Genomic DNA, 21156 nt, shown 5'->3' with positions numbered 1-21156 from the left:
TTGTTCAAGCAGTGGATTGTCTGCTTGAATTCTGTACAATACCTGGGGACCCCTAAGCTAATAAGAGTCTCACCTGAATTGATATACCATGATTGCCTGAACTGTTTGCTGGCCATGATTCCAAGCACCTATCTATGGCTTGGGTTTTTTGTTGTTGTTGTTGTTTTGTTTTTTGGGGTTTCTTTATTTTTATTTTGCCATTTGTTCTAAGGAATGAAGAGCTCTTCACAGAAAATACACAAGATTTCTGAATATAACAGCTAAAAGGTAAATGAATTACTTTTTCCCAAATACAGAACAGGTGCATTCATGTACTCATTTGCACACCGACTATTGTATTTTATTTCATACTGAATCAAAATTCTAACACGCTACTTTATAGATTACTGAGGAACTTACAGAAATAACAAACAAAAAAGAAAACAAAATCCCAAAACCCTAAACCATACCGAGCTTTAAATCACTTCAGTGTAGAAGACGTTTTCTTTGCATAGAAATGTAAAGACATTTTTTTTAGAGAGCAGCACCTACCTATTGCATCTCCTATACTGATATTTTGAGCACTGAGCGCTTACTCAACACGATGATACCTAGTTATTATAGGCGAACAAATCATCTCTGAGAACAAGGCAAATGTTAATGAGTGGTTATTCCTAACAATGTCAACATTGATGCTTATTGAAGTGGGCTGGGGGCTTGGTGGGTCCTTCCTGGTCTTTGGGAGTGTGGTCTTAATGCTTGGTGAAAACAAGCATTATTTAAGTATCAATGACGTAACAGTCAAGTCCAGCCACCTATTTAAATTATTTTTAAATAGGCTTATTTATAAAACAAAATTGTAAGTGGAAAGCAGAAAAAGGTCTTTTATCAATGTGACCACATTGGGAAGAGGAACAGGGACATCCAGTGCAAGCCCTTACCCCACTGCCGCCCGTGTCTGTCTTTGGGGTCCTAATGGGATCTGTGGCCCTGGGACTAATTAGCCATCCTCATCCGGGTTCAATCTCATCCTGTTAGAAGATGCTCTGACATTTTTAAAACTTGGAAATCTCTTTCCAGAAGACTGGTTTTCCAATGGCTGTACCCCTTTCCTTCTCTCAGCCGGATATTCCAGGAGTCCATTGTTTCAGAGGCTGATAGACTGAGACACAAGCATCTCTGGAAATAGCTTCATGCTTGTCAGGCGGGTTACAAAACACGCTAACAGCCAGCTTTCAGCGCATGCCCTGTAGTCTCTATTGAGAGCTCGAGTCCATATTTCAATGTAACATTTGAGGCTTCCCATTTTAAAGGTACATTCTAAGGAAAGGAGTGATTTAATCTTTTAGCCTTTTTTTTTCTCATCGTGAGGCTCAGTTTCGTAAATCAGCTATGCCTCTGGATTTAAAACACCGACGGCCTAAGATACAGGTCTTTTCTGTCCCCCATGAGCAGAGATGGGAAAGGTGACTGTAAATCATCACCCAGTCTCGATCCTGCCCTGGGGATAGCCCGCTAGCAGCTTAGAAGCAGGAAGAAAGCTTCGGCTCCGCCTCTCCCGGGACCTGAGTCTCTCGCGAGATATTGGTAGCTTAAAGTACAATCTCGCGAGAACGAAAACAGGAAATGAGAAGCACCCGAAACCTCCGTGCAGAACCCGGAAGTGCGGGTTTTCTACGTGTTCCTCGGCGCATTCTTAAGGAAGAACAGTAGTTTGCTAGCTCAGGCGGGACCATGCTGACTCGGGTGAGACCCTCGGCGGTCGAGCGCCCGGGACTGGAGCTGCCGAGAGACAGGGCGGACTGGGATGGGACCCACACTGCCCAAAGCCCGGAACCATGCTGAGTGTGTTCCTGGTGTTTTTCTGTCCTTCCGCTTTCCCTGGAGGGTCAGGCCCCGGGGTCGGCGCTGAGATGCAGGCGGTGTTACTGCGAGCATTCCCGTTCTGTGTGCACCCTGGTGATGAAGGGAAGATCCAGAAAGTTAGGGTGATGCTTATTTCCGTAAATAAACTTTGGAATGCTTGTTTACCTTGACGGCCAGGTTGCCGAGGTGATACATCTCTACAGTGTTACTTTAAAAAAGAAAACTTTGATGGCTTCTGAATTTTCCTTAGAATAGATTCACCTTAACTTATGCCTTACACTTGGGTAATAACCACTTCGAGAAACACCATGAAACAATTTTGTTATAAGTAAGGAATTGTTCCCATGGTAGGAACTGACATTTTTAAAAAAGCATTTCATTAAAAGCAGGAAGCCCCAATCCTGATTAGCTATTGGCAGTAGCTGGCTGAGGCTGCTGGAGAATTAGTTCTCTTTGGGGTATGGCTCCACACACCCACGTACATAACGACAGCATTAGTTGGTCCGAGTGGATTTTTAAAAAGGATCTGAAGTTAGTTGGAAGGGGAACCCACTTGGAGAGTCTGGGCGGGGTTGGAGTGGTGTGGGGAGGTGGTTATCAAAGTACATTGTATACATGTATGAAAGTCTCAACGAATAAATACTGATAGAAAAATTTCAGCTCACATTGATGTCAGATTTCAATAAATGTGTGATATCACAGTGTGTTGTCAGCAACTTTTTCTTATATCATAGCTGAAAGCAAAATCAGAGGGGAAGCTTGCCAAACAGCTATGCAGAGTTGTGTTGGATCAGTTTGACAAACAGTATTCGAAAGAACTTGGAGATTCCTGGAGTACAGTAAGGTTAGTATGATTGTCTCTTGGTATTTTGTGAGAGAACAGTGGAAGTACATAGTAAATACCTCCTTGACAAGAGCTCCACAGTCCAGGAGGGAAGAGTTTACGTTTTAGTTGTGAAGGAATCACCTAGTATCCCTCTCCTGCTTGAGCTGTAGAGATGAGGGACACATAGCAAAAAGAAAAAAGAAAACGTTCTAGTGAGCGGGAAAAATTGAATGCCCTCTCAAGCAATCAGTTTTATCTGTAAAATGGGGATGCACTACATTTACAAAATAATGCTGTAATAAAAATTCAAACTTCGAAGAAATTTAACTTTCTGAAATTCAGAAAATAACAAGTCCCTAAAGTCAGTGCTCCTCCATCTTAGCTAAAGTCGTGCTTTATTTGGCAATTAGAGTCGCCATTACATCTGTATCTGGAAGATTTGCACATGGACAGACAGACCAATCTAAATGGCAGAGTGACTTTCATGATGCCATGGTTGAAATGGCAGGAAGGGAAAGCACTGGACATTAAGGTTGGCACCCAGAGATGTGGGTTGTCCTTTGATCTCTGTGCTCAACCATACTCTCCCTGAAATAAATTCGCTAATTTTTTTTTAACGGGACAAATGTGATTTGTGTTTTGGTGAGTTTTTGCTGTTGATGGGAATGGTAGTGAATGGGGTTTTGTATGGAATATCTGATTGGTATATATGATACCCCTAGAATACAAAGAACAACATAGTCCTTCTGTCTAGTTTCCATATAGCCTATTCATGGGAGAAGTAGATGGGAGGGAAACCTTAAACATTCCAGAAACATGCATTAATAATAGGGCATTTTATTTATTGTGGTGTGTGGGTGTCAGTGAAAGCCACTGGTGACTTTGGAATTAACTTGGCAAAGGGAACCAGACATTCAGGGCTGAGGGAAGGTTGCCAATCTGTTTTGCACCGCAGAGATAAAAATGTCATATGACTGGATAGTCTCGAACTTAGCTCAGACAGTCATATCTCAGATGATGGTTTTATACCATCTCTTTTGAGATGAACTGAGTACGTAGTCTTTTCATAGAACAACCTTAAGCATAATTTAGAATACAGATAAACTCTGAAGTGGGTCAAAGGTGATTTTAGAACATTAAGATATTTAGGAAACAAAAATGCAAGGTATTTTAACAATGCTACATTTTATGAGTTTTCTATCAAAACGTGAGTATTGATGTATATAATGAGTCCATGAGGAGTTTAGTATGCAGAAGTATTCATTCATATGGACTATCTAAAGAACCACATACTTCGTGCATTTGTAGGTAGGTTTTGTGTTCAAATAATAAATAATTTGTTTCCAGTTTTTCTTAGGCTATAGCCTAGAGTTAAAATAATTTGAGTAAATTTATTTAGCTGGTTAGTAAGTAGAGTTGGAACTTTTGCCCAGACTGTCTGAGTCCTGATCTCCCACTACTGACAGTACTGTGCCTCATACCTGGGATATAATTAGCATATGTGGATGATTTAAAACAAAAGATTTGTAAGAGGTGTTTTGTCTGAAGGCTTTTTAGTAACCTGGCTAATCATAACCTGTAATGAGTTGATTTTCTACTTAGTGTATGCAGCAAGATTTATAAATTACTATTTGACCCTGAGCAAAATGAGCAGTGAACCTCAAAGCCAAGTAATTAGCCGTGCCTTCTGCTCTGTCTACCTTTTTGGTAGGATTTCATGGTGATTTAAGTTTTGCATAAACATGTACTAAATTTGCCACAGGCAAAAGAAAAGCTTTCTTAGAAAGGCAGAGCATGCAGGGGAGTAAGAACAAAGTTGTATATTTGTTCTACAGTTATTTGCAAACATAATGTTACACTTCATTTAAGTACTTTTACTATCAGCATTCTTCTCCTCCCACTCGTCTAGAAAGGAATTCACATTTCTCAGATGTCTGTAGCAGTGGGGGAAGGTTGGGTTTCAAAGTTTCCATAATTCAGCATTTGCTGTACTTGCTTCCAGCTTGTTCCCTTCAGGGAAGTGGGTAGCAGAATTTTACCTTTGCATCCATGAGATGTCATCTTACACTATGCAGTTCCTTTCCAGACTGAGTGCATTGCTTCAGTTTTCCAGCAATTACTCTTAGTTCTCCCATTCAGGATACTGATGTGCAGGTTATCCCTGTCTTGTAAGCTCAGGCTGCTGCTACAATTCACTTGGTTCTCTCCTTTGGAGGCATCACTGTGCGACTCCTTTCCTTACTCCATTATATCTTTGTAATAAAGAAACTTTACTGGGAAGTAGTCTGGGGTTTTCTCTTAACCTCCTCAGAGGTGATCTCTGAGTCCTTGAACTGTGCTGATAATGCCCTGATAGAAGTCAGCTGTTTACCTGGGGATTTGAGCCACGCCTGCTAGTCCAACAAGGGAGCTGTAGACCACAAACCAGGGAACACCCTGCAGAAGGGTGGGCATCTAATTAAAGCTGACTTGTATGGATGGACAGTCAAGTCTCTGTGACAGAATCTCCTAAAAGAGCTGGGTACCTAGGTTTTGTGAGCATCCTTGGTCAGTCATATTACCTCCCATTGCTGAAAACTGTTCTCCCAATGTCACGGCATTGTGTTCCAGGTGACTGATCATTTTAAAACCAACACCAACCCTCCACAGCCCTATGAGGCACAGTAATTTCCACTTACAGATAGTCAGATGGAGACATACAGAGGTCCCAGCTTGTAAATGAGTACACACCATATATCTGGAGAGGGCTTGTGGGTTAGTCTTACTCTGGTATGCTTCTCAGTGCTGCCATGCTTCACTGTGTTACCCTGGCCATCCTACGCTACCTTTCATGCTCTGCCTTGCTAAGAAAGCTTCACTCTGTGCAGTGTTACACCTGAACCAAGAGTCTTAGGAGTGAAGAGGGAGGAGCCTCTGTGCCTTTGGCACTAGTTATTCGGCCCCCTCCTTCCTTATAGTAGGTAAGAGCTTGGTTCAAATCTCTCAGCATCTTGTAGCATAGAACCTAGATGAGTTATTAAAAAAATCTCTACCACACTGTCCTGATCTGTAAGACAAGCAAAACAGCAAAACAGTATGTATTCCATATAGTTTTTTTTTTTTTTTTTTTTTTTTTTTTTTTTTTTTTTTTTTTTGGTTTTTCGAGACAGGGTTTCTCTGTGTAGTCCTGGCTGTCCTGGAAATCACTCTGTAGACCAGGCTGGCCTCGAATTCAGAAATCCACCTGCCTCTGCCTCCAAAGTGCTGGGATTAAAGGCGTGCGCCACCACTGACCTGGTCCATATAGTTATTTCAAAAGAGAATATAAATTTTCATAAATACACCAGTGCTGCTCAACCTTCCTAGTGCTGTGACTAATACAGTTTCTCATGTTGTAATGACCCCTAACCATAGAGTTACTTTTGTTGCTACTTCATAGCTGTAGTTTTGCTATTGTTATGGATGGCAATGTAAATATCTGTATTTTCCAACGGTCTGAGGCAACCTCTGTGAAGCATTGCCAGGAAAAGGTGAAAAGCAGTTAGCCCCTTCAACAACTGCAGAGTGTTTCCATGAGTCCTGTTTCTGAGACCAATCCTCAGATTGGTCCAGTGAGCACCCTCTAGTGGACAGGGAGGACATTATTATAAGGATTTTTCATTTTTTTCAACCCTGGAAATTCAAGCTCCTAGCAGCTGTCAGCTTCATCACCAGAGAGGAAGGTTTGATAGGGAGCAGAGTAACAAGACAAAAAGAGTGTCACAGAAAAGCTAGAGAAAGATTGCATTACCAAATATGTCATTTTCACGTTTTAAGTGCCAGATTTATTAAAATAGTAATTACCGGGCTTAAGGTATAACTCAGTGGTAGAAGTGCATAGTCGGCGTCTATGAAATTCTATGTTTCATCATGGACATCAGAAATATAGAAAGAGGAATAGGTATGAAAACTGTGTATAAAACTGATTCCTTTACATTATCCAGAAGCTTCAGCAAATTGTAGTTATTGCTACTGTTATGGACCCTACACAATAGGCAAACCGGCCTAATGACTGCTGCTCCTGTGATTTCATTGACTTTCTCACAGGTCAGTCACTCCTCTGTGCAAGTTTAGTTTACTATTGTTTAAAGTCACTTTACATAAAATTTAAACATAAAAAGTTATATTGTAAATAGGTAACAGCATATGGTCAAAGAGAATGAATGAATACATCTTTGCAGGAAGACAGTAACAACTTGTCATGTTGAGTAAGAATAAAAACGGGAGTCACAAAAACTTTCATAGGGACAGGCACTCACAGCAAGTCCCAGCAGTCTCTGAGCCCCCTCAGGAGCCTGCCCACCCAGATCCCTAAGTGCTTTTTTTTTCCCAACTTGCCTTTCTCTGGTTCTTCTATAACCAGAAAGAAACAAAAATGCAACAAAACAAAAAGCCCAGTTGCACAATGTACCATTTTCACTTCTATATAGCATTTCTTTTTAAAAATTATTATTAGATTTATTTAATTTGTTTTACATGTATGGGTATTGCTTGCATTTGTGTTTATATGTATCATGTGAGTGCTTTGTGCCTGAGGAGCTCAGAAGAAGGGGCATCAGATCCCTGGAACTGTAATTATAGGTGGTTGTGAGCCACCATGTGGATGCTGGGAACCAAACCTGGGTCTTCTGTAAGAACAACAGGTGCTCTTAATCCCTTGACTCATTTCTAAAATATTTCTAGAATGTCAAAATGCACACATGCCCAAGACATGGGATGCCAGTGTCAGGACTTAGAAACTAAATGGAAGCTTGACATCGAGTGGGTTCCAGTGCTGCATTTCCACACAGCCAGAGAGCTGCAGTTGCCAGCTCACTGATACAGAGTGGGTGATGAATCAGTAACAGTTAGGGAGATATTGGAGACAGAACTCAGAACTCAAGGTGGGAAACATGAAAAGTGTTGTGAATTTAACAAAACATACTGAGTTTTAACTAACTTAAGTGGTAATTTTCCTCTGGTTTATAAAAGCCCAACATGGGCATAAAATTGATACTGAAACCTCAGTGTATTCATGTACGAATACGTGGAAGCAAAAGCTTCTTTCAGTAAGATACCAGTTTCCTATCAAATATTACTCTTATCTTTAATACATATCAAAATTTAAGTAAATTTCACTAAGATTATTGAAAATGGAATCTAGAATTTACTATTTTTACATGTACAGATTTAAGGACACGGGGAGATCAAACCTGATAGTACACATGGAGTTCATGTGTGAATGTGCATGCTAGGCAATTGTGAATAAAATGGTGAATAAAAGGGTTGCAATTAGCCGGGTGGTGGTGGCGCATGCCTTTAATCCCAGCACTTGGGAGGCAGAGGCAGGCAGATTTCTGAGTTCAAGGCCAGCCTGGTCTACAGAGTGAGTTCCAGGACAGCCAGGTCTACACAGAGAAACCCTGTCTCCAAAAACAAACAAACAAAACAAACAAAAAAGGGTTGCAATTGTGAATAAAAGGGTTAAAAAATGGTTCCTAAGCATAAAAATATATTGAAGAAGTATTAATACATGAGCGTTAAGTGGACAATGATAAGTGCTCAGGGGACTGAGAGTCCTATATTGACATATAGTGGGGCTTTCCTGGGCTCGGGTGCACGAACCTCAGCAACTCCTAACAGTGCTTCGTTGAGCAGGTCCATTCTGGCTGTTCCCATGGGGCAAGCCTTTCCTATTGTTGAAACAGGCCTGCCTCTGTGTGCCAGGATAGAAATACTCCAGGTCTGTCCCTTGTGTACTCTTATATAGTGCTGTAGGAGCAGGGTTTTGGGGCAACCATTCATGCTAGGCACTCAGAAAGGTAAAGCAAGAATTAGTCTGGACCTTATAGTGACATTCTGTCTCAAAAGAATGCTATTCACGCGAATCCAAACAGTTCAATAGGTCTTGATGTAGATCATGAGGGACCCTGATTTTACTTGTTTTAATGAAACTTTGTTTTGTTTAGTTCATAAACAGCGGAGAATAGTTTCTGAAGATTTCTGTGTCACCACCACAGTGCCTATTTTCAGGTCTGATCAGGCTCTCTCATCCTTAAGTCTGTGAGTAGCTCCATACCAGGAACCCACAGTTGTAACTGTCACTGTGTATCCATATCATCCACCACAGCCAACACAACAGCCAGCTCCTCCTCCCCATGTGCATGTGCTGCTGCTGCCTTGGTCCTGGGACTTCTTTCTCATGTTCTCCTCAGTGAGCATGTTAGATAATGGACAGAAGCCAGGGATGTTCCTCCACTACCTATCTGCTTAAGCAGTATTCTTCTAAGGAAATGAGATTAATAACATTACTAAGAGAACGCAAGGAAAATCTTAGTGAAGAAAAACACACTGCTTGGGGTTGAAAACACTAAACTCTGTGAAGGTGTGAATTCTCCACGTTTAATGTTTTTAATATAATCTTTATTGAGCTTTCTATGGACATGCTTCTTTTACTTCTTTTTATTTATTCTTCTCTCATCCAACACGTCAAACTGTAGCCTCTCCTCCTTCCACTCCTCCCACTTCCCCACCACACTTCCCCTAATTTTGAGGAGGTTCCTCACTCTAGCACCGTCTAATCTGGAACTCAACATAGAGCCCAGGTTGGCCTTCTGCCTCAGCCTCTTGACTTTTGGGGCTACATATATGTGTCATGACCTCTGGATTACAAGTACTTTTTTACCTGATCAATTGATTCCTAAAACTTTCTTATAATAATAAAAATCCAAGAATATCTTTGTGAGTTCTGAAGAAAAGAAATACGGTGCCCTAGGCCAAACAGTTGAGAAGTACCCTTGTTTGTTAAGGGATGTGTGGTTGGTGTACACTGAGCTAATCCAGACTTGTACATGACTGTCCACAGTGAGCACATTCCTGTTTGTTTTGGGGCCTGTGAGTGGTATACATTCAGAAAATTTATAATGGCTCCCTCAGTCTCAGTTTGGGGTCTATGTTAAAGCTGTAGTTTCCAAAGTGTGGCCCTAGAGAACAGAGGCCATTGTACCACCTGGAAATAGTTAGAAACTAGACTTTCTGACTCTGGGTGGGGTAGATAACTCAGTGGGCCCAAGTGCTTGGTAAGTAAGCCTGACCTCAGCTCAGATCCACTGAATGCTCCTGCACACATCTACAATCTCACTATCTACTGTCTCACTAGTGGAGAGCAAGATGGAAGAAGAATTGCTTGAAAATTGGAGGGCTGACTGGTGTGGGGTACTAACTGCAGCTGCACAGACAAACGAGACCCTCCTCCAGTAAGGTGGAACAGTCAGAGTACTGACTCCCAGAACTCTGGCCTCCACAGAGGCAACGGAGTATGTATGGACCTTCACTTTTGCACATACACACCCTATATTCACACACATGTAAAGAAGTCACCAGTTTTCTTTAAAAGAAATAAAAAAATTCAGGCCCTATCCTACTGAAGCAGTAACTCCAGGCAGTATCCAGTGGCAAAGTAAATGAGGTAGATGTACAGTCCATAGTCGTATGCAAGAGGCAGTGAAAGGGAAAGCACTCCACAGTTCGGGAGTGATTGAAATTCACATGGCATGCATGAGTCACAGGTGTTACATTTCAATCCAGCCGTTTCTCACATACGCAACTTCAGGGTGAATAGCAGCTGGAATTTATTTAATTGACTATGGTTAATGAGGCTCCCAAAAAACTCAGCCGGAAAGGTCAGCTAGTAAATAAATGTTTCCTGATGCATCATGTGTCAGTTGATGTGAGCTTGTGATTGTCAAGAGAGCTAATTGTTGTGTGGAATACAAAACTAGGAAGATGGGTTGCCAGGGGAAACCTGCACCATTAGTCCACAGAGATGTTTAAAATCATCCTTGGATGATTTTATCTGAGCCTCTTGTCAAGTCATTAATTCTATTACTGGAGAGTTCCCCAAAGTTAACTTTGTAAACCCCAGTTATTGTTGGCAAAGAGCTTAATGCTCATCCCTTCAAACACATTATTTTTTGTGATACTAAGTTTCCCTCTACTGAAGTGAATCCTTGGCCTTGAATTTCATAACTGAGGAAAACCCTTCTTTGTGCAAGTACTGACACACAAAAACCACTTTTTCTGGATTTTGTTTTCTGAAAGCTTTATTATTAATAATTAAATTTGAGCCTGCACAGGTTATGTGCATCACTTGTGTGCAGGAGCACTCGGGGTCTAAAAAGGGCACTGGATTCACGTTTTGAATAGACTGTTGTAAGTTGTCATATGGATGCTGACACTTGTTTGTGTGTGCTCTCCAAGACCATTACTTGTAACCATTACTGAGCCATCTTTCCATCCCCAACAAAAATGCCTACTGGCAGATACAAAGCTATGTAAGTTCTAGGCATGCTGCATTCGGAGGGCAAGCCTTCGGTGGTCTGGAGGCTACAGTTTAAGGCACCACAGAACACTTTGTGTGTGTTTGTGTGTGTGTGATATCTTTGTTTGATACATGCATCAAACATGTGGGTATGTGGTTGCACATGCTTGTACAGGTGTGTGTATCTGTGCACATATATGCGGAGATTAGAGCAGACCTTCAGGTGTCCTCCTTTATTGCATTCAGTCTTACTGCCCTTAGATAGGCTGTCTCATTGAACCAGAAGCTAGCTGTTATGTGCTAGAAAGCATAGCTCCCTGCCCCCTCAATACTGGGCTTAAGGGATGCACTGCCTCCCTAATTTTGTTCCTGGCTGCTGGGTATCCTCATGTTTTTAAAGCAAGTTCGTACCCTCTGCCTTCTTCCCAGCCTCTTTGCGACCCTAATACACTGATCAAAAGTAATTTTACAATAAGCTAAGATGAATAAAATCATATTTTTAAATAAAGTCTGGATGAGCAACATCACAGTCTTTTGAAGAAAAGAGAAAGTCAGGAAGACCAGTCCTGAATTAGTCAGATTTTTTGTCTTGCAGTTACAGAGTGAGTTATGAAAATACTATAAAGTGATGGGTTTACTTTGCTCATAGATTCAGAAGTGTCATCGGGGAGAACTTAGTGGAACAGAGTCACTCACATTGTCAGGGCCTGGGGATAGAAAAGGAAATGGGAGGGGCTGAGGCAAAATTTATGTCCCCAGAACACAGCCCTAGTGTTACTACTTCTCAGCCAGGCCTCACATCTGACCAGAGATTAATAATCTATTGATTAGGCAAAAGCCTCAGAAACTAGTCATCTCAGAGAAACAGCCAGAGGTCTGCAGTAGTAAATGCAGTTGTTTCTCAGCTCAGTCACACTGGCAGTCCAGATTTACCATTACACATCCTGTCTGAAGAATCACAGGTAAATGAAGTGTAAACCTATGACCGCATTCACCCTATTCTTCTTTAAAATGCACTAGTTCATGATATTAATGTGCATTTATTGCTCATTTTCTGTCACAGGGATGTTCTGATATCTCCATCACTGTGGCAATATGCTGTTCTCTTCAACCGATTCAATTATCCCTTTGAACTGGAAAAGGCCTTGCGTTTGAGGGGCTATCACACAGCTCTTCAAGGAGCTTCACTACATTATCCTAAATCAATGAAGTGTTACCTCAGCCGAACTCCAGACCGAATGCCTTCAGAACGACATCGGACTGGAAGATTGAAACAGTACTACCTGCTTAATGCTGCTTCCCTTCTCCCAGTACTGGCTCTGGAACCGAGGGACGGGGAGACAGTCCTGGACTTGTGCGCTGCTCCTGGAGGGAAATCCGTGGCTCTGCTGCAGTGTGCTTACCCAGGTACTGTCTGCTCTGTCTGCACCTCACATTGTTTCACACCTCGGTATTTCTGATACCTGGAAGGCAGAGGAAGAGGGGTGAGAAGGAGTGTGCAGGGTTAGGAGTCCTGAGTGACAGGAGGACACCGTGAGTGGGGACGAGAACACAGCTGAGGAGGGATGGGAAAGAGCACTGTATACTGCAGAGCTCTATTCCGGGGACGCATGTCCCAGAGAATGGGCGAGCGCTCCTAGGCTAAGTGAGAAAGGTTTTGAGATTTTCCTTTGCCTTTTGTGCTTGATTTCACGGGGGATGGCGCTCAGGGTGTCTCTCAGGCTAAGTAAGTGCTCTGTCACAGAGCTCCTGTTATACTTGAGAGGTTTGTCTGCATGTCGTCATCATAGCTCTTTGTAAAACACACAAAAATCTACTTAAAACTGTTTCATTGTGTTATTCCTTAGACTGTACGGTTCTAAAGCAGTTCTGTTCAGTAGATATACACTATGTAATATGTACAAATTACCTAATAGTCTCATTTGAAAAAGAGGTGAAATTAATTTGACAGTTTTCAGAATAGCAGGGCAATGACCCAGAGCACATAATCACAACAAAAGTGCTCGATGAAGGATTTTATGCTCTCATTTTTTTAGAGATCTTTAAATTATTTTATTCCTAGAGCACAGGTCAAGTTCTCATGCCCACATGTGGCAGAGAAGATAGTATTAGACAATGCAGTAAGTTCTACAGTGACATTGTTCTTGTTAATATTGGTGTAAAGTAGAGGGGCTGGGGATATGTCTCAGCCAGTACAGTGTACAGTGTTTGCCATGTAAACATGAGGGCTTAATAAGCTTGCGTTCACAGCACCACATTTAGAAGAAATTACTAGGCATATTGCCCTGTGCCTGTCATTTTAGCACTGAGGAGGTAGAGAGAGGAATGTTCCTGGGGCTAGGGTAGAGAGCTGTGAACACAGACAGATAACCAAATCAACCTCTGCTCTCTCTAAATGCTTGTTCAACCAAAATATGCACACACACATCCACACACAAAATGAGTCCATTTCATTGTAAATTACATTAATATAGGCGATCATTTTGCATCGAGAGCTCTTACTAGCTGAGCCTCGTCTCCAGATTCTTAGTGTTTGAAACTGAACTTTTTTTGAAGTACTGGAGGCTTCTAAACTGTAGCCCATTTTTCTTAAGATTATGGATGAGGGAAAAGCTTGCTTTTATTTGCAAACTTGGTGAATGGCCATGTGGATGGAGATGTCTATTTAGGAAGCGGGATGATCTAAAAAGTGACTTGTTCACATTCTCCAAGCTTTCCGGTCTCTTAGAAAGGTATTATTTTTCCCCAGGACATACATACTACAGCTTATAGACTGCTCATTAATTTCTTCCTTTGAGAACATGTGCTGTTGAAATAAAAGTTTTTGGAATCATTCAAACTGTGAAGCCACATTTTGGCTTGATACAGAGATATTTGGCTGTGGTACAGATGTATTGATATTTAGGAGAAAAAAAAACACCTAAGCACCTAATATGTTTTACATTTTGTATATGACTTTGAAACTGAAGTTTTCTGTATTTTGACATAAGAAATAAAAATAAATAGTAAGGCTAGATTTTAGTAAGGTTACATTACTATTTTATAATCTGAGCTGTGCTTTTTGGAATCATTTAAGGAGTATTTGTTTTACACCCACCCTTATGTGTTCCTTGATGATGCTCTTATATTAACTCTTACAAGCTTGTTAAATTAGGAATAGAATGATGAATATTGTAAAAGATGGAAAAGAAATATCAGAATCGGGTTCCATTTTGAGAAGTGGTGTTTCAATCTTAAATCACTTCATTCATGGGTTATAGATATTTATACATTTGTAGTGAGGAAAATGATTGGCTCTGGAACTCAAAGGTAAAGTGATAACACTGTAGCCTTTAAAGAGGGGGAGAGGCTTACATTAAGGGCAGTGAACTGCCAGCAGTGATCCAAATGAAGGAGCTTTTCGTCTAAGTGGGACTAATGACAGAGGTTCCCTTCAAGGCACTGGTGTCTTCATGCTGCTGTTTAAAGCCAAAATTAAGTTAGCAATGGTATTCACATGTGGAATGCAGAAGCAATGCTGGTTGCTGCTTATAGAAAAGCAAAAACTTAAAATGATGGCAATACTAAGTGTGCAGTTTATACAGCAAATCCACACTGGACATTGTCCTAGACAACAATGTTATATCTTTGATTGAAGAAAGGGTTTTAAATGACTGAAGAATTAGTTTACTTGTCTATCTGGTGATCCAGTTGCCTTCCCCTGTACCCCAGTATCCCCTGTACCCTCTCCTTTCCTTCCCCCCTCCCTCTTCCTCTTCCTCTTCCCCTCCCCTCTCTCCCCCTCCTCTCTTCCCTTCGTTCCCCCTTCCCCTCCTCCCCATCCTCCTCTCTACCTCTTCTCCCTCCATTCTTCTTCCTCCTCTTCTTCCACCTCCTCTTCCTCCTCCACTTCCTCCTTCTCCTCTTTCTTTTAAATTAAAACAACTATTGAAAGGCTGGAGAGATGTCTTAGTGGTTAAGGGCACTGGCTGCTCTTCCAGAGGTCCTGAGTTCAATTCCCAGCAATCACATGGTGGCTCCCAACCATCTATAATGTGATTTGATATCTTCTTTTGGCATTCAGGTGTACATGCAGATAGAGTACTCATATACATAAAAATACATAAATCTTTAAAAAAAAAACCCAGCTATTGCAAGTATGCTAGTTTTTACTGAAAAAGAGAAAACATTTGTGTTTCTAATGTAAAACATGAACTGCTAAACAGAAACAATGCAACTTAATAGAGTGGCATGGTCAAACTCCACAAGGGCTGTAACCCTTCTAGAGGGAAATTCTCTTACTGCCAGTGGTACAGTTTAGACAGCTGGTTGACATTTGGTAGAGGAAATATTGGAATTTTTACTCATGTTTGCCCTTTAAGCTACGATTTCATATCTGTAGGCAATTTTCCACATTTCTGTTGCTTTTAGTATTGTGTCTTTATTTAACCTTTCAAGACTTGGTTATAAAGTACTTTAATGTAAATTTGGTTGTGTTGGATCTGATATGACCATTGATATCTGTGTGTCTGGATTCTTAAATCTTGTTCTAGGCTTAGGGAGATTTATAGTGAAGTCTATTCTACACCATTGGCTTTTTCACTTCCTTCTCGAACCCCTGGAACTCATGTATTTGCTCTTTTGATGGTGACATCAAATTCTCACAGGCTCTGTTCATCCCCAACCCCTGCTTTTATTTACTTCTTTTTTTCTCCAACAGTATATATTTATTTTTCTCTGTTGATTTTTTTTATACATTTCAAATGAATCCCCTTTCCTGGTTTCCCCCCTGGGATCCCCCTCTCCCATCCCCTCTCCCCTGCTTCTATGAGTGTGTTCCCCCACCCACCCACTCCAGTCACCCTGCCCTGGCATTCCCCTACACTGGGGCATCGAGCCTTCATAGGACTAAGGGCCTCTCCACCCATTGATGACAAGGCCATCCTCTGCTACATATGCAGCTGGAGCCATGGGTCCATCCATGTGTACTCTTTGTTGATGGTTTAGTCCCTGGGAGCTCTGGGGGGTCTGGTTGGTTGATACTGTTGTTCTTCCTATGGGGTTGCAAACCCCTTCAGCTCCTTAAGTCCTTTCTCTAACTACTCCATGCTCAGTCCAATAGTTGACTGTGAGTCTCTACCTCTGTATTTGTCAGGCTCTTTCAGAGCCTCTCAGGAGACAGCTGTATTAGGCTACTATATATTTTCAAATAATATTTTCAAGGCAACTATCATTTTTCTTGTTATTTGATCTGTTTTGCTGTTCCTGCCTTCTACTACATTTACATTTAAGTATTTGTTAGATGATTTTAAGAGTAGCTTTAATTTGTTGTTTCTCTGTTTAGGTATTAAGTTTTCTCTCTTTTTTTTTTTTTTTTTTTTTTTTTTTTTTTTTAATCTTACCAAATTTCCCCCAAAATACTACTTTTAGCTCTTTTCATTATCCAGGTGCTGCTTGTTTTATGGTCAGTTCGTGTCTTATAATTCTCTATTAAATGTGGTCATGATTCTTATAAGATTTTTAGTACCTGATATATGAAATAGTCTGTGCATAAACACTAGGTATTTCTCCCAGTTTTTATTCTATCGCTGTGTCTGTGTCTGCTTTTTATGAAATTCTAAGAGGTTTGCATGGGTCTGTGGGCCTTTCTGGTGCTTCAGCACTAGATGGCATCCTAAGTCTGGGTTTATTACAGTTCCACTGTTGGTTTTTTTTGTTGTTGCTGCTGGTTCATCGCCCTGATTTCCCAAGATGCATTTTGTTACATATCTTTAGTAGGTATGTAGTTCAGAATGAACTAGAGGGGTGCGTAAAGGTATAGTTTGTCATTACAAACCTTCCTCCAAGGCTGGAGTAGGCTCATTGGCTCACCTGCAGTCACTGCTCTATGGCCACGCACTAGAGCTAAACCTGGTTTTGTGCCACAGGGGAAAGGACCAAGCCAGGCTCTTACTTGGTGGCTTTATGCATTTTGATACATATCTCCCTTCTCTTTGCTTAAAAATCAGCACCCCTTTTACACTGATGTTTGTGTACGTTGTGTGTTGGAGGTGCACATGTCCACTTGCCAGGACACACTTGCGGATGCCAAACTGTGGCTTGCAGTGGTCAACTATCTCCTTCTAACATGTGCATCCTCGGGAACAACTTTCAGGAGTGAGTCATCTCCTTCCTCAATACCACCGTGGCTCAAATTCATGTTGTCAGGCTTTGGGACAGACCATTTCACCACCCCAGCACCTCTCTTTACTTGCCGTGAAGTAGATAGCTGCTTCCACTTGATTTGTCAGGGAGGAAATAGAATTGATAGTTTCATGGTTAAAAAAATACTGAAAACCAAGATTATACCCAAAGCCCACAGCCTACTGAGACCATCATAACATAGGGACACTGAGACCTATGTTGTTATATAATCTCTATATAATCTTAGGTGGATTTATGTCCACCCATGGTCCTGGTTATAGACCAACCACAAGAGAAACTGGGAAGGTTAGAAATTTAGTTGATGGTGGCATTAAGACAGGTCTAGGACCACAGTTCATAGGCATTGGGATGTGGATTAGGATTGCTAGAATGTGCCCACCTTTACCAGCCTGGCACTGAGTTCTTGCATCAGTTTTAAAATAATATTAACCTCAGCATACCTCAAATGCATTAAGGAAGAGAAATCAAAACACTGCCCTGGGAGTAGTTTTACCAAGGGTGAGCCCAGATTTGAATTCTCTCTTTTCTCTCCCTATGTCTTCTATCACTTCTCCTATCTGTAATCTGAGTGTGAACCTGAACTTGCCTAACTACTTTCTCATCATCTTTTGTCTTTTCTGTGCTTGTGTCTGTGTCTCTATCCCCAGTAAAGAGTGGTGCTCTGTAGTTATTTGAACAGCACAGAAAACACCACATGGGAAGGGATGGGGAATACAGAGATTTTGTACAGGGTTTTACAAGAGATGACACTGTACTGATGCCAGCTGACCCTTACAAACAGTGCTGCAGTCATCTTTGCAGACTTACCAGCTGACATCCATGACACTTCCAATATTCATTGTGAATAATTGTTTCATAAGGTTGCTTTCAGCCTACCTTCAGGCAAGTCAAACAAACAGGCTGAGTACATAGGACTCAGTCCTAAGTACTTATCTTAAGTTACCAGTCTTAAGTAACCTCAGAGTGCATTGTTAGCTCTGCCTGTGCGTTTTAACAAAAGGTAGGCTTTTTCACCATGAGAGATACATGTTCATAGTAAGGTATTGCCACAGTTCTAAGGCAAAGTCTTGTGCTAACTTTTCTGTCTTACCTACTAGTGGGATGGGGCCTGCTTTTGTTTGTTTGCTTGTTTGTCCTCCAAGGTCATAGAAGGAGTCTCTGGACTCTCAGGCAGTCTTAACACAGTGCCCCAAGACAAAGTCCTGTGCTCAGTTTTCTGCTTGATTTCCAGGTGCTTGAAGCTTCACTCACATCTCCAGCTCTGGTTTGATAGGGTGGTGGAGTAGTGGCCACATCTAGCTGCCTAGCTAGGGAGTCACTAAGTAGTAGCATGGGTGGGGAGCTACAAGCCTATCTGGCACAGGGTTTCACTGGGGCAGGCCATGCTACTGGATGTCAGGTCAAAGTCTGGACTTCCTTCTTCTCGCCTGCTTCAAGTAGGAGGAGTCTCTCTCATCACACTGCCTAGACTTGGAGGGATGTTGACAAGGACATCTCTTTCTTTTCTGCTTCCTTGGTGCATCTTCTTACACTATGTTAAGGCCAGACACTCTCTCACCCGGCTCTCCAAGCCCCTTCAAATCGGTGTCTCTTTGGGAAGACCACCATTGAAGGGTCTTCTTCAGCCACCTTTCTTTTCTCAGTTTCTGTGACATTTAATCACAACAACTATGCAGGTATGATGATCAACTTTTACTAATCCCCATGAGGAAACCATCACTGTCACAGAGCTAAGTAACTTTCCTAGGCTCAGTTTGAACCCCTGTATCTCTTACTGGGAGCTCGAGTACTTTTTTTTTTTTTTTTTTTTTTTTTTTTTTTTTTAAATACACTCTATTACCTTCCTTCATTTAAAATGAATGCCTTCTACCAGCAAGGAACTTTACACACCTATCAGGATTTATTGCTTAGTGTCAACAGCTGACACTTGACGGTGAAAACTGTATGTGAGCTTTGGTTGTTAAGCACCTCTAGGAATCTGTAAGTTTTCAAATTAAGCTTGATTGAATAAATGTGAGAGCTTCTAGGAGGGTGTGAGGCACAACATTGTATAAATAGTTTATAGAGTATGCATTTGTTTTTGTTTTTAAAGTTATCATAACGCTTACCTCTGAGCTGTATCTCCGAGGCATTGATTTTTCTGAAGTTTATTTGCTAAAAGTAGAATTTACCAGTGACATTGCCTTGGAGTACTTGGGAACTTTTTAATCCTTTATATTCAGGTTATCTTCTCTGTAACGAATATGATCGCCCGAGAGGAAGATGGCTTAGACAGACGCTGGAATCTTTCATCCCACAGCCTTTGATAGATATAATTAAAGTGTCTGAATTGGATGGCAGAGAGATGGGAGCTGCCCAGCCTGCATCGTTTGACAAGGTACTTTTATTGTATTGTGAAAAACTGACAGACTCCCAGTGATACGGCATTGTGTGGCTCTGTTGTTGTTTGCCTTCTGCTTCCAGATGGTACACTTTGTCAGGGCTCCGGGAGATTTTGATAAAGTGGATGTGGACGTATTTTTCATTTGATAGTTACTATGGTTCAGTGGAAACAGTGATTTTGGGTTCAGGGATTATAGAAAGTTATTTTCTGGACCTCAAAGTTACTCAGGAAATGATCAGTTATTTTTTGAACCAGTAAAAAGAAAAAAATTGTACATTTTACTTTAATTCAGTAATGTTTCATATTAGAGTATGGTAGATGAGGAAAGGTCATTTCAATAAATTAAAATTGAATTTTTAATTCTTAAACACTGACCCTGGGTTCAGTTTCCAACAATGAAAGATTTTCTTAGGGTAGAAAAAAAAATACTTAGAGTTCAGAAATAGTCTCATTTTCTGAAGATGAGTAACTTTTCTAAATTTAGCTGTAGTCATCGTGAATATTAAATACAGCCAGGTGTAATGGTACATGCCCTTAATCCCAGCACACAGAGGGCAGAGTCAGGCAGATCTCTGAGTTCTAGACCAGCCTGGTCTACAGAGTTACTTCCAGGATGGCCAGGGCTAAACAGAGAAACCCTTTCTTGAAAAACCAAAATAAATGAATAAACAAACAAACAAACAAATAAAAGAAAAAGAAAAAGGAATATTATTCAATTCAGTTAATAGCACCAAAGATGTTTAGTCTGCGCATGCTCCCTCTCTCCACTGAAACAAACACTAATACTGCATAGAGTTTTCTGTAAACAGAGACAAATTTATAAAAGGACTTAGTGTGTCATATCTTGGGTCCCTGAGGTGCTGGTTTTATTTATGCACTGTTTGTCATGTAGCGGCTCCACATACCTAGGCCTAAGTATATTTGCACTGTTCATCTGTTTTCTCTAGGTGTTAGTTGACGCTCCATGTTCAAATGATCGAAGCTGGCTGTTCTCGTCAGACTCTCAGAAAGCAGCCCATAGGATCCATCACAGGAACAGTTTGCCTGTCCTCCAAGTAGAGCTCTTAAGGTGAGGACTGTTTATTCAAAAGCGTATTTGGGTTCCTGATATAATTTAAATAGCTGCAGTCAAGCATGTCAGCTGGGCAAATGGAAAACTTCCTTCTAGGTGTTCTGATTATTTTCCCCAAAAGGTGCAAGCAAAACGTTCCGGGCCATCTTTTTAAGCTCTCATGCTGTATTGCCTTCTTTCTCAATGTGTCTCTCAAAAGCCATGAAGGAGTTTGCTGTGATTCAGTTGTTTTCTGTCTAGGTTTGTCCCAGGCCAGGGGCTTAGCATGCTGTTTGTCCAAAATTGGAGCAGTCTTCCCGTGGAAGTACTTTTGGACCAGATTCATATTTTGGTAATTTTCTGGAGAAGTGGATCTCTTAGGAAGATGTAAATACTTGTTCACATTTGTCTCCCTCAATTTTCTTTTTTTTTTTCCTAAACTGTGAGTAAGCACTGAGGCTTCCAGTATTTTATTTCCCTTCTCATGGAATAGTGTTGAGGCCCACATTCTGCCTCAACACTTTTGCCTCAACGCTTTGGGGGCTTAGTGC

General features: G+C 41.2%; 1 protein-coding gene across 4 annotated transcripts in view; it reads left to right on the top strand.

The window, feature by feature from the left end:
* Window positions 1-1482: 1482 nt before the first annotated feature.
* Nsun3 (NOP2/Sun RNA methyltransferase 3) overlaps window positions 1483-21156 on the top strand; it is a 49891-nt gene continuing 30217 nt past the window's right edge. The window contains exons 1-5 of one of the 4 annotated variants that reach the window (XM_076943059.1): window positions 1483-1725; window positions 2580-2689; window positions 12300-12395; window positions 19362-19548; window positions 20502-20623. In XM_076943059.1, the coding sequence (XP_076799174.1) occupies window positions 1714-1725; window positions 2580-2689; window positions 12300-12395; window positions 19362-19548; window positions 20502-20623 (527 nt within the window). In that variant the 5' untranslated portion in view covers window positions 1483-1713. Of the gene's footprint in view, window positions 2032-2579; window positions 2690-12051; window positions 12396-19361; window positions 19549-20501; window positions 20624-21156 lie in introns of all 4 variants that reach the window. The other 3 variants (XM_076943056.1, XM_034514778.2, XM_076943057.1) reach the window with 3 other exon arrangements.

The sequence above is a fragment of the Arvicanthis niloticus genome, chromosome 12 (assembly GCF_011762505.2).
Source record: "Arvicanthis niloticus isolate mArvNil1 chromosome 12, mArvNil1.pat.X, whole genome shotgun sequence".
NCBI lineage: Eukaryota > Metazoa > Chordata > Mammalia > Rodentia > Muridae > Arvicanthis > Arvicanthis niloticus.
The sequence above is the reverse complement of the archived record's forward strand: the minus strand, read 5'-3'. Positions and strand labels throughout refer to the sequence as shown.